Consider the following 13,498-nt stretch of genomic DNA (forward strand, 5'->3'; position numbering starts at 1 on the left):
GACCCAACACAGCAAAAATAAATAAATAAATAATTTTTAAAAAAGAGAGAGACATAGAACTGTGCGTTGGGTTTGTTTTGACACAGTAGCTCCTTTATTGAAATCTATTCTAAGGGAAGAATCCAATTGACAGAGGAGCTGTTTGCTCCTTGACGTGGCTGCACCTGCTCATCTGGCCTCATTCTTTGAAATGCATCAGCCCTCACACACACTCCACAAATAAATAAACACTTAAGGGACAGACAAGGGGTAACAAAGGTTTAGGAAGAAGAATTAAAGCAGGGAAAGTGGCCACGGGATGCCAAAGCCTGTTTTTCAGAGAATGTGGGTGGAAAACCTTGTCTCAGGATCCGATTCTATGCTCTTAAAACGCACCTCACTGGCCTCCCCCTCATCCCCCACTAGATCCTGCCTTTATTTAAAATGTTGATATTTTGTTCATCGTGGAGTTTTTTTGTTCATTTTGACTTTTTGGAAATACTGTGTTAAATATTATTTATCTCGATGACTGAATTTTTCAATACCTCCTTCGATTTTGCTCCCAAGGTGAATGTCTCACTTACTGCCCCAAGTCCCAGCTCCAGGAGAAGGAATAACTAGGGTAGTAAGGAAACAAAAAGCTCAGTGTCTTGCAAGCCAAGTGAAGAAGTTTTATCAAGAAGACGCTGGGCGACAGGATGAACGTCAAAAATGTCATGCTTAAGTGAAAGAAACCAGACACAAAAGGTCATGTACTGTGTAGTCCTGTTTATAAGAAAAGTCCAGAAAAGGCATATCTGTAATCTACAGAGACAGAACTTAGATTAGAAGTTGCCAAAGCTGGGGAGGCACGTGGAGGGGCAGTGTCTGTAAGGGGGCATGAGTTTCTTTTCAGGCATGATGGTAATATTCCAAAATTAGATTGTGGTTGCCTCTCTATAACTATTTAATTATACACTTCTAAAGTTTCCTTTTGTGGTATATAAATTACACTGTAACAAAGCTGTTTTTAAAAAAGGCCAAATAACATGAAAATTGAGAATTAAGCATTGAATGAATAAATGAATGAGTGAATGACTCAACAAATGGGCACTGTCCCTAAACAAGAGAATGCCATGACGCAGGAGCAGAAAGAACTGAGTCGAGAGGCTCAGACTGCTCCTTAGTAAGTCAGAGGAGGGAGTGATGTGTCATGCAGCCTCGTATATACCTCCAAGAATGCAAATTTGTATAAATTTTCTGGAATCCAAAATATCCATGTACATCAAGAAACCTAAAAATGTGCGTTGCATTTTGTGCGTCGCATTGCATTTTGATGCAGTAATCCCATTTCGTGAAATCGATTTCAAGGAAAGTATCGCAATGTTGGAGGACCTATTTGCCCACATATGTCTATTCCGGAGCTGTTTGTAATACTGAGAAAAGGAAATCAACCATGACCAACTGGTTAAAGGACCTATGAGCACCTAAAAGACAGACTAATTATACAGTCAGTACAATAATGTTAATGATGATGGGAATATTCTGGAACATAAATTGGCAAAAGCAGGATGACAAAGTGTAAATAGAGTATGGAAACAACCATATGGGATTACCTGTACACAATGGTAACATAGTAACAGTGATGACCTTGTTTATGGATTTCTTTTTACTCTCTGTCAACACTGGGAGAGGACATTTTCATACGTTATCTCTTTTAATCTTGACACAAAGCTCGTGAGTTAGGTATCATTTTTCAACTTTACAGATGAAGAAATGAACACTGAGGTTTAAGGAAACTCGTGCAGGGTCACGCAATTGGCAAGAGGTAGAACCCACACTTTGCTAGCTCTCACCTCTGTGTTCATAACTGTTATGCTATGTATATTTTTCTTCGTTACAAAAAGTGTGAAAATGGAAACATGTGGACTAACTGTGAACTCCGGTCTAATAGCAACAGCTACCATTTATCGTTGGTGTTGTCCCAATAGATTGTCCGAGGCAGTCACAGAGAGAGCTTTCCCGAGGATCCAAGAATCCCTCCCAGCCAGTGAGGTGGGGTTTTCTGTTGTTATTCCCATTTCACAGACACAGACACTGAAGTTTGGAAGAAACAATCGTGGCTCAGGGTCAAGCAGCCGGGACTGAGGGGAGGGACCTAGGACCCCTGCAGGCTGATCCCAGGCGAACTTCTTGCTGGCGCTGAGAGAAGGCCAAGGGTCAAGGACCAAGGGTACCATGGGCAACCAGGCAGCACTGGGGGAGCCGGGCGTCAGGTGCGGGAAGGAGGACTTAGGTTGGCCTCATGCTGAGTCACTGGAGAGAGCTGATGCACGGGACCGAGGGCAAACACCAGGGATCTTGGCGGCACAGCAGACAAAGCCCAGCCCAGGTGCTGAGGAGGGGCCAGGCCTAGGACCTCAGAAATCTGCAGGCCAGCAGTGTTCTTCAGGGAGTGGGGCCCAGATCATCAAAAGCAAATGGTAGAAAGTGAGGCCAGCATGTTAAAAGAAGGCAATAGGGCCCGTGCTGGACCAGGGTTCAGGACTTCGGGGATGGATTGATGGGCTTTAGCACTGAGATTGACGGTGGAGTCAGTCCAAAGCCAAGTGATCCCAGATCCCTATGGTTCAAAGGTCAGCAGCCACACTGGCGCTTTCCTACGTGTCCCGACCCCATGCCCAGGTACAGAGGAAACCCCTCACCTGAGAGCCAGTGGCCTCTGACACGCCTCAGGAGCTAGCGCGTGGCGGAGGGAGCTGGCTCTGGGGCGCTCTGCCCCTGTCTTCCTGTGTGGCCTCGGGCTGACAGCCTCCCCTCTGAGCCTCGATTTCCCCGCCTGTTATGAAGCGTTCCTAAGCAGCAGATGCTATCGTAAGCACCGCGCACACATTGGCTCGATCCGCACAGCCCTCCTGTGAGGCTGGTCTCATGGTCTTCACCCCTATTTACAGATCAGGGGACAGAAGGCCCAGGAGGTGAAGGGACTTGTCTGGAATCACAGGCAGCAGGGAGAGGAGGTGAGGTTTGAGTGCAACGCATCGGGTCCCAGGTTCTGGGCTCCGGCTGCCCCTGGGCCGAGGCTACGGGCTTGTGAAAATGAAGCCGCATAAGACACCAGGCGACTGGCTCTGACTGTGGTCTCACTGCCACCACCAAAGGCAAACGCTGCGTGGTTTCTCCAGGTCTGGGATGCACCGGGAGATCCTGCCCCTCCAGAGGTGTCAGAATGTCCCTGCTGACAGGGCGGAATTGAACCAGCGCCTCCTGTGTGCATTTCACTTAAAGTTGTTAATGAATTAAATGGCTTAAACTTGAAAACAAAAACATACACCGAATATGTATTTCAGTGGACTCCCCGCTGTCTCTATCTTGTGTGAGTCTATGATTCTCCCAGTTCGTCATCCTCCTTCTTCCGTTTGTGTCCCTGTGGGGACCGGGAGAAAGACTCTGGGGAAAGCTACGTGCTGCCTGTCAGGACTGACAGGGGTGGGGTAGACTGGGGACAGGGAGTGGGCACTGGTAGAAGGCTTCATGGGGAAAGAATCAGAGAAGACAGCAAGGTCCCCAGGGATGCATGTGGAGAGAGCTGTGAGAAGTGGGGGGAACCCCTGAGAAGGACGGAGGGATCTGTAGGGAGCCAGGGCTTGGGGAGACATGAGCCCTCGGGTTTAAGAACAGGAGGTCCTATGGCTCTTCAAGGGAATCGCTTGCATGAGCCTCATCCCGGATTTCAGACGGTAGCACCAGGAAGTCAGCCCCACAAGAGCATGGACCAGGTGGCTTGTCCACCTCTGTGCCCCCGGGACAAGTCCAGGTCGGTCAGGTACTCTGTAGGTGTCAGTATTGATGACTGATTGATTGAGTAATTGAGTAGATGAGTGTAGGACACAGGCCTTGACAATGAAATCAGAGAACAGCCATATTTAGATAACCAACAAGGAAGACTCAGCCCCTTAGGGATGGAGAAAGGATTTGACCATCTAGGGGCTTCGCCACATACATATTTTAAGAATGACAACGGGCTTCCCTGGTGGCGCAGTGGTTGAGAGTCCGCCTGCCGATGCAGGGGACGCGGGTTCGTGCCCCGGTCTGGGAAGATCCCACATGCCGCGGAGCGGCTGGGCCCGTGAGCCATGGCCGCTGGGCCTGCGTGTCCGGAGCCTGTGCTCCGCGGCGGGAGAGGCCACAGCATTGAGAGGCCCGCGTAACGCAAAAAAAAAAAAAAAAAAAAAAAAAAAAAGAATGACAAACTTTCAGAGGAACCCGGCCTCTGCTGAACCAGGCCATGGGAATTCTTAGTGCAGAAGCTTGTCCAGAATAAAGCCTAACCCATGTTTATAATTTCCCTTTTCAGCTCTCATCCCCTGTGATTAAAACACAAATCAGTGAAGGGTGTGCTCGCCGTTCTGAGCTCCTCCCAGAGTCACTGGGCTCAGGAGGAACTTGGTGCTGGCAGCCCCGGGGCAGAATCCTCGAGCAGATGAAGGGGTCATTCATGCCTCTTGGCTGCTCTGGACCATCTTAGGAAGGAGGCAACTTGGTGTTGGGCAGCGGTGAGTAGGTAGGGGAGGCAGGGCAAGGAGTAAGTGCACACAGGCTCCGAGTTTGTGGCACTCACACTGCAGCATCAAGGCAGCTGCCAGGACAGGCGGGCGGCACGCCCTTTCCCACCCAGGTGTCTGGGTGCCCCTGATGCTTGTAGTGCTGTGTTGAGAAGGATTCTGAAGCTGAATCTGGGCTTAGTGGGAAGAGTTGTCCGAGTCATTAATAATGTCTGCCATGGGACTGGGGAGGCGAGAGGGATGCTTCATTTGTTACTTCTTGGCTAGAAATGGATAGTGAGACCAAGCAGTGAAGGCTAGTGCATATCTGGCTGAGGAATTTGGACTTGATCATGGATACTAAGTGTTTTAAGCTTAGTTTCTCCATTTTAAAAAGAGTACTACAGGGGCTTCCCTGGTGACACAGTGGTTGAGAGTCCGCGTGCCGATGCAGGGGACACGGGTTCATGCCCCGGTCCGGGAGGATCCCACATGCCACGGAGCGGCTGGGCCCGTGAGCCATGGCCGCTAAGCCTGTGCGTCCAGAGCCTGTGCTCCGCAACAGGAGAGGCCACAACAGTGAGAGTCCCGCGTACTGCAAAAAAAACCACAGTACTACAACCAGGGGCTTCCCTGGTGGCGCAGTGGCTAAGAATCCGCCTGCCAATGCAGGGGACACAGGTTCGAGCCCTGATCTGGGAAGATCACACATGCCGTGGAGCAAGTAGGCCCACGAGCCACAACTACTGAGCCCATGCGCCACAATTACTGAAGCCCACATGCCCTAGAGCCCGTGCTCTTCAACAAGAGAAGCCACCGCAATGAGAAGCCCACGCACCACAACGAAGAGTAGCCCCCGCTTGCCGCAACTAGAGAAAGCCCGTGCACAGCAACGAAGACCCAACGCAGCCAAAAGTAAAAAGTAAAAAATAAAAAGTACTACCTCCAGAAAATTTCTGGGTAGATATTGAGGATTTCTTGGAAAAGGCAAGACTTGGGTTGAGCTTTAAGAGATGCGTATGATGCAGAGAAGCAGAACAGAGGGAGGTGGGTGTTTCGGATACACCCAGCATCTGCCTGGAAGCCCTCTGAGACAGAAGGAAGCAGTCCAGGGATGGGTAGATAGGTGTCTGACAGAGCCAGGCTGGTGAGGAGACCTGCGCTGGTGGACAGAGCGGCCTGGCACAATGAAGCATCTCACTTGTTTATCCCATCTATTGCAAGACAAACCATCTTAGTTCTTTCCAGTAATATCTTCCAACGTCACAGACTCAAGGCAGTTATAATAAGCCACTAAGAGCAGAAATTTGATTTTCACGGAGCACAGGACAAGAAGAGGAAGTTGAGTTAGATATTCAGAGACTCTTTAGCCCTGGAAGAGGATGGAGAGAGAAATACGTGCTACAAAAGATGGAGGGAGGGGGCAAATTTTAGCGAGCTGCCCCTCAGGGCCTGGCTCACCACATCTTCATTTGCTGCAGCCCTCGACCTGCAGAGGGAGGTTCCCATTTCCTTTCTCGAGGTGGGAATCATGGCTCAGCATGTTTACACAACTTGCCCAGGGTCACACAGCTAAGTCAGCAGAATCAGAACTGCTCCGTGTGTCTCCGAAGCCGAAGTCCCTCCGCTGCCCACAGTGCTGCGCTGTCTTCCCTTGAGGCTTCCTGGAGAGCTTGAAGGAGGGTAACGGTCGCCTATCCGGCACGGTCTGAGGGCAGGACGGGCTAAGCCAGGTCTCCCGTTCCCGTGGGCCAGGCTGTGTGTGCGGGCCTCAGCACGGGTGGTCTCCTGTGGTCCCTGGAACCACGTCATGAGTCGTCCACAGCTCCTAGCCTCGCTCTGGTCCAAGCCTCCATCACCGCTTGTATGGACCAAATTGGGTTTTCCTGCTTCCACTCGGTCACCATCCTCGAATCTCCCCCCAACGCTAATGGCCCAGCAACATGGGCTGTCCGAGAGGCCTCTGTAAGAGCCTGCCTCATTGTCTCCCTCGACCCCCCACCTAAATGTAGAAACCTTCAATACTTTGTTCTCAGGATGCAGCCCCGCCTCCCTAACCTCGTCTCCAAGGCAGGACTTGCCCAACCACACGGCTGCGGCTCCAGCCACGCTGGTCTCTCACACCCTCACACACAAGCCCCTTCCAGCCCCGGCCCCCCCCCCGCCCGCTGCTCCTTTCACCAGGCCCCACTGCCAACCCCACCTACGTCCACGTGGGGTTAATTCTCACTCTTCAGTTTAGGTCAGAATCCCGACGCTCTCTCTCATACCACCTTACGCCACTTTCTAGAGTTTTCCATAATTGTACCTAAACATCCATTCACGCGCATGCTTGTTTCCTGTCTGATTAACCACTGTGTGAAGGGCCAGGAGGACAGGGACTTTCTCTGCCTTGTTCAGCCCTGGGTCCATGATGCCTTGAACAGCGTGGTCCCGACATGCAATAGATGCTTGGTACATACTGTGAATGAATGAATGAGTGAATAAATGAATATAAGAATGGGTAAACATCAAACAACACAGCCACATGGCTCACCTCTGCCTCTGTTAGCATATGCTGGAAACCTTCGTCATGTCTGTGACCCACTTCCCCATCCATAGCTCATTCCTAGGAGACAGGAGTTAAGCCTTATTCATCTCAGCATCCACAGTGCTCAGAATCTAGAATGAAGAGTCAGCCTCAGGACACACAGCACCATCCCCTTCTACTTCTGCTAACCAGCATGTCCCTTTGAGCCCTTTCTGACCTCATTTCTAAAAGGAAGATCTGTAAGATGATTCTTCTGATCCCATCACGGCTAGGACTGATATGCTAGGATTTAGTAATCAGAGGCACTCGTTGTCTTTAGGAAAAAAAATTAGTTTGGGAAATCCCTTCCGGCTTCCTACTGTGCCCATCAAGACGGGGATTTTGTGTGCCCTTGAAGAATCAGACTATAAATACAGCTGCCTCCGGCTGCCCGGGAAAAGGGAGGCCTCCTTACTCGCTTTGGTGAACACAAGATGCAGCTCATTGCTCTTGAGCTGGTCACGGAATCTGAAGCTAATTGGATTGGATCAGTAAACAGGCAGCCAGTTTTCAAATGGAGCACAGCTTTCCTGTAATTAGGTTTTGCCAGGAACTAACGGTCACGGGCCAGCCTATGAGCCACACAAACGATGGAATCATGACAAACCTGATCCTTCTAATGCGGATTAGAGGTTGGCTTCTCTGATAGTAGTAAAACCTTATTCCTTTTTGCTAATCTCAGAAGAAACCAGAGGGAATTAATCACGAGGTGAGCGTGGTAAAGCCAGACTCTTTGCAGAGTTCTGCGTCCATCTGAACACACTTGATTCCCAAGGTGGGTCTTTTGGAGAGCCTCATCTTAGCCTATGTTCCAAACTGGTACACAGAGTGAGTCCTATCACCTCTCAATCCCACCCCACTGGAAGGCAGGACCACTCACTCCTCTGCCCCTGACCCGGCAGAAAAAGCATGATGTTTAGAGTTGGGTGGCTGAAATTGAATTCTCTGCAAGTAACGTCCTAATTCTAGAAGAGTCAGCATTTGGGAGCCTCTAAGCCTCAGTTTCCAAATAACCGTGATAGCAACCTCTGCCAGGGTTTCTCAAAGCACAGAACCCAGGATGCTTTTTGGTTGGTTGTGGATAAGCACGCTCTTATGTTAGCACTTATGCATATGTTTCAATATCTAGTAGATTCCATTCATATCATACTTAAGGCTGTGGTCCTCAACCCTGGTCATACCTTACAACTGCCCAGGGAGGTTTTCAAATGCTCCAGCTCAGAGGGGCCTTGCTTTGGGTTTTATATAACACTCCCCAAGGGGCATTAATGAACAGCCAGGGTGAGGACCACTGTCTTAGGGCAAAGCTGGGTACAAAATATAAATAACTCTGCTTAAAGTAACACATCATCAAGGCTAAGGCTGAAGTTTGGGAAACATTCAAAAGCTGATGATTTGCTTGAAGGCTGCACACCAGGATCATTCAGGATGGGGTGGGGTGAAGTGGGGTGGGTGCTTGTTAAATTTCAGATGCCCTGCCCCATCCCTGAGCCATTAAATCAGAATCCCAAGGGGCAGGCTTAGAAAAGTCCCTGTTCTCAGCAGCCAGCCTGACCCTGGTCTTGGTCCTTCAGAGGGCACTTAGGAACCATTCATTTTATAAAGTTCAAGGCCATGCTCAGGAAGAAGGGAGATACTCCACCGTCTGCCAAATAGCAGAGCAGGGAGGATGCTGGCCAGCCGATGCCAGCCGATCATGCTTTGACTTCTGGGAGGTGTTGAGCCAATGTCCACCCCGGGGCAGTGAGGGGCACAGAGGCTGCAGTTCTGGGTGCACTGAGGGGCTTTCTGGGGAAACTCTGTGCTAAATGCAGGAGGTAAGGCTTCTCTGAACAAGTCCAACCCGAGTCCCTAGGACAGGAGGGAGACAGAGAAGCAGCACGAATGCCCAATGCAGGAGCATGATTCAAGGGTGCACTTGGCAGGATTGTTTCCTGGGCGGAAACCTGCAGGATGGTGAGTAACTTTCCACATCTAGTACCTCAATATTTGCTGCCCAGAAGACACAGGTGTGAACATCTGGAGAATTCCATACCTACATACTCCCTGCTGTGCCCGCAGCCTGGTCCCAGGAAGTGCTGGGAGAGGTTGACTGAGGAGAGACACCTCTGCACCAGGGCGACACCCTTGGCAAAAGGCTACACACAAAGGCAGCAGAACACACAATTCTGCTCTTTGACACCAGGCAAGCCACTTCATCTCTCTGTGTCTCTGCGTGTTCACCAAAAAATGGATTCTTGCAGGGCGATCGGGGGGATGAAATGCAAATTTCTTGATTTCCATCTTTGCTTGGGTTCCAAACGCCAGCTTAGCTACAGAGCCCAGCCTATTCATTTCGGCAGCTCTCTTCAATACCTTTCAAAGGATCCTTTCAAGTCGATTCGGCCCCATGTACACTGGCTTGAGAACTCTCCAGCAAGTGGTGGTCTTTCTTAGCTGGAAGGAAGCTATGTTGGAGGGGAGGTTGGAGCCCATAATGGGGGCCGGGAGTGGCCTCTGTTCCTTCTAGCATCTTCTCTGAGTACCATCCAGTACAAGAACCCCACAGGGCTGGGAAGGTGGTAGCCTGTGATTTTCTTCCAGCCTTGGAGCTGACGTCTACATAGGCTATTTCATAGCTTGCTGAAAACAGATGAGATCATGTCAATCAAGTAGTAACCAGAATGTATAATATTTTAATTGATTATAGCCATTTACTTACACACTTATTGATTGATTGACTATGATGACTTTGCAGACTGACCATGCAAAGAGTGGTGCGGAGCATTAAAGCCTTGCGGACACGGGGGAAATAGTGGGGAGAAGCCTGGGCTGAGAGCCAGGAAGCCTGCTTTAGTTGTAACTCATTTACAACTCACTTTGTGGCCTTGATTACCTCTCTGTCCTTCAGTCTTTCATGGTACTTGTAAGCTGAGTCCATCCACCCCACAAAATTCTGGGGAAGATTATCTCTGCTGATAAACATGAAAACGTTTTGTAAGTTGCAATGATTTATAAAAATGTTATTTACCCCAGTTATTTAATTTGCATTATCTCATCCATTTTCTAGAACAACGTGTGAAACAGGCTTGGGGGGTAACAACTTTAAGTTCAGAAGGTCCAGGAGACACACTGTCACATCATCAACTTTCCCTTTGCTTGAAGGGGTCCTTTCCAGACGCCTGGCCACGTTCCTGTAAAGATAACTCCCGTGGGGAGTCAGGAGTCCAGACACTCAGAGTGAACCTGATTCATCAGTGGCTTCAAACCGTCTCTAGCCCAAGTATCTGTTACAGTTATGTCCCCTCTTCCGTTTTATTACTTATTCATCATTTCTTATTACCTTAGTCTTGTTTTATCCGTTTTATTTTAGTGTCAGTACCCTGAGATCTTCCTGGAATTAGGAGGCTCATAACCATTAAATATGTCAGCGGGAGGAATGCACAAGCCTCGGAGGTATTGCAGGTTGAACCGTGTCTCCCAAAAGATATGTTGAAGTCCTAACCCTGAGTATCTCAGAATGTGAACTTAATTTGGAAATAGGGTCATTGCAGATGGAATTAGTTAAGATGAAGTCACACTGGAGTAGGGTGGGCCCTAATCCAAGATGACCGACGTCTTTACAAGAAGGGGACATACATGGAGAAGGCCAGGTGAGGATGGAGACAGAGTCAAGTCGTTTGGCTATAAGCCAAGGATGGCGAGGGACAACAGCAGGTGAGAGAAAGGCACAGGACAGATGCTCCCTGGATCCTTCAGGAGAGAACAGCCTTGCCCTGCTGACACCTTGGTCTCAGACTTCTAGCCTCTGAAAGTGTGAGAGGACACATGTCTGTGGTTTTAAGCCACCCAGTTTGTGGTGCTTTGTCACGCAGCCCTAGGAAATGAATGCAGATGGGGCTGCGAGGACTCTGATTTCCAGCCTTGCCTTGGCTATACATCCTCAGGCAAGTCTCTAGACGCCACGCTTCCTGTCTGCAAAGAGAGGGGGTTGTGTTGGATCAGCATTTGCCAATTTTGCTGAAAATTAGAATTACCTGGGGCACATTGAGTGATAGTTTATTAGACCTTCCCATTGGGTTTTCAGAATCAGTGGGTCTGGGTGGGGGCCAGAAATCTGTTTTTAAGGAACTCTCCAGGTGGTGGCAGTGACCGACGTCATGCTGTCACTGCCCTCTCTGGTGTTCTAGGTATTTTCAGAGTCAGGCTTTGCCCCTTGACTCCACACACTATGCAAGCCTACCCTGGATGGTGCATGCTGGAATCCGTGCCCCTACACCCAGATTGCAAACCCAAGAGGGCAGATCCATGTCTGTATCTCCAGCATGTTGCCTGGAAGATGGCTAGTGCTTAGGAATCAGGCATCGAACAAAGTGATAAATCATCTTTACATACAAACGTCCTGCTCTAGGACATGTGATCAAAGACCTTGCAAGCCCTCAAATGCGCCTCTCTTCCTTCAGGCTGGCCCGGCCCCTCCGTGCTCTTTCAGAGGAATAAATGATGCAGACACAGTTCTAAGACACTTGGTCCTGTGAAGTGGGTTCTGTGACTCTTGTCTTTTACAGATGGGGAAGAAACTGAGGCTCAGAGAGGTTAAGTGACTTGCCAACGTCACAGAGCCAGTGGTGGAGCTGGGGTTTGAAGCTGGTTAGTGGTCTAGTATCAGCATCTTAATCTCTCCATCGCTCACCATCCCACTGATCAAAGCAAATCCCTTGCCAACAGGACCCAGTCCAAGCAACTGTGTTCATCCCATCTTCCTGTCTCACCAACCTCTCTGGAAAGATCTCCCGTCACTCTCCCCACCCCCTCAGTCTACTCTCTGGTAGCTACTCGCCCTTCTGGCCCTTCTCCCTCGGCTGTCCTTCTGCTGGAAATCTCTTTTCCTTCCCACCCAGAGAGCTTTTCCCTCTAGGCTGCGAGGATAGTTAGCCCCTTAAGTCTTTGACGATTGTAACACACAGCCCAGTGTTCCAGGTGGCTCAGCCTCTCCCTTCCTTCAAGTCTTTGCTCAGATGTCACCTTTGCAGGGAAGCCTTCCAGAACCATCTTTTAAAAATTTGCTATCTCCTTACCCCCACCACCCCATACTCCCATCTCCCTCCTTTAATGATTTTTTTCCCCATGGCATCTCTCACATTCTAATATACTGTATCATCTACTTATGTGTTTTATTTACGATCTCTCTCCCTCTCTGAATGTCAGCTCCACGAGGACAGGAATTTTCGCTGTGTTTTTTCATTGCTCCATCCCAGCACCTGGAACAGTGCCTGGACCACAGCGCACATACGGTGCATGTCTGCTGGATGGATAGACAGACGGACAGTTTCCTCACTGTTACACTTCTCTGCTGTGCATCTGTGAGTGCCTATGAGTGCCAGCTCCTTCCAGGAGGGACTTTATCTGATTCATTTCTGTATCCCAGCAACTCACCAAGGGCCTGCCTCTTAGTAAGTCCCAGGGAAACCTTTGTTGAATAAATGACCGAGTAAGCGAATGAATGAATGAATGAATGGACCGAGGGATTTCTTTCCCAGAGGGGAGCTTGCTTGGCAACACGCAGAGAATAGGTGTCCATGTGTAGCTTCACCTGTGGCTGCTCCTCAGGGAATGAGCCCCCTGCACTGCTGCTGGGACGTTTATAGCCCCGGGAGCAGGGTCAGGGCTGTAAAAGTTGGACAGAGTCCGCAGGTCTGGGCCCAACAGTGATATCAGCTGGTGTCGGCCTTGATTCTGCCCCTCACTTGCTCTGCCCCTTTGCCCCTCCCCAGGGGGAACACTTGGCTTCTCCTGGCCTCCTCCAGACCTCACCAGGCTGGAAAGGTGGGGCTGGCAGCTGGGGCTCCAACGTCCAGGGGATTTCAGACTCTGTATGCATCTGCCTGGGAGGACGTTCCTGTAATGTTAACCTTCAGAGTGAGAGCCAATGGAGGAGACAGGCTCAGTGGTCCACTGAGCACACAATTCAGAGAAACCCAGGGATTCTGTTCACCGTTTTGTTTTGTTTTTTTTCCCGTTTATGCTTCCATGAAAGCTAACTCATCTGCTTAACTCATTTTTTCTTTCAAGGAAACAAAATGCTTTGCGCCATCCGTTTATCTATTCATTCTTTTAAATAGCATATTGATTTCCTTCCATTCATTCTTCTGCTAATTAATGCATTAGCTAATTCATTGTGAAGAATGTTTATTGAGCGCCCACTACTTTCGGAACACTGTCCTAGGTGCTGGACACAGCAGAGGATGTGACAGGCTGGCAGGGCTAGGTTTCAGGAGGAAACAGAATCCACCCCAGATGGTGAAGGGAGGACTTACAGAGGGCCCCCCCCCCCCCCCCCCCCCCCCCCCCCCCCCCCCCCCGAGGGAAAGAAACAAGGGACAGCAGGGAGCCGTCAGCCCAAGTGCGAGGGCGGGGAAGGAGCAGTGTTTGCGGAGCCGGTTGAGAG

The 13,498-nt window shown here is 49.8% G+C and overlaps 1 protein-coding gene across 1 annotated transcript in view; it reads left to right on the plus strand.

Annotated features, from left to right (window-relative positions):
* Positions 1 to 2,196: 2,196 nt before the first annotated feature.
* SLC2A9 (solute carrier family 2 member 9) overlaps positions 2,197 to 13,498 on the plus strand; it is a 211,039-nt gene continuing 199,737 nt past the window's right edge. The window contains 3 exon segments of the mRNA XM_065877261.1: positions 2,197 to 2,234; positions 3,356 to 3,431; positions 13,416 to 13,490. Of these exon segments, the coding sequence (XP_065733333.1) occupies positions 2,197 to 2,234; positions 3,356 to 3,431; positions 13,416 to 13,490 (189 nt within the window).

Source organism: Phocoena phocoena, chromosome 5 (genome assembly GCF_963924675.1).
Source record: "Phocoena phocoena chromosome 5, mPhoPho1.1, whole genome shotgun sequence".
Taxonomy (NCBI): domain Eukaryota; kingdom Metazoa; phylum Chordata; class Mammalia; order Artiodactyla; family Phocoenidae; genus Phocoena; species Phocoena phocoena.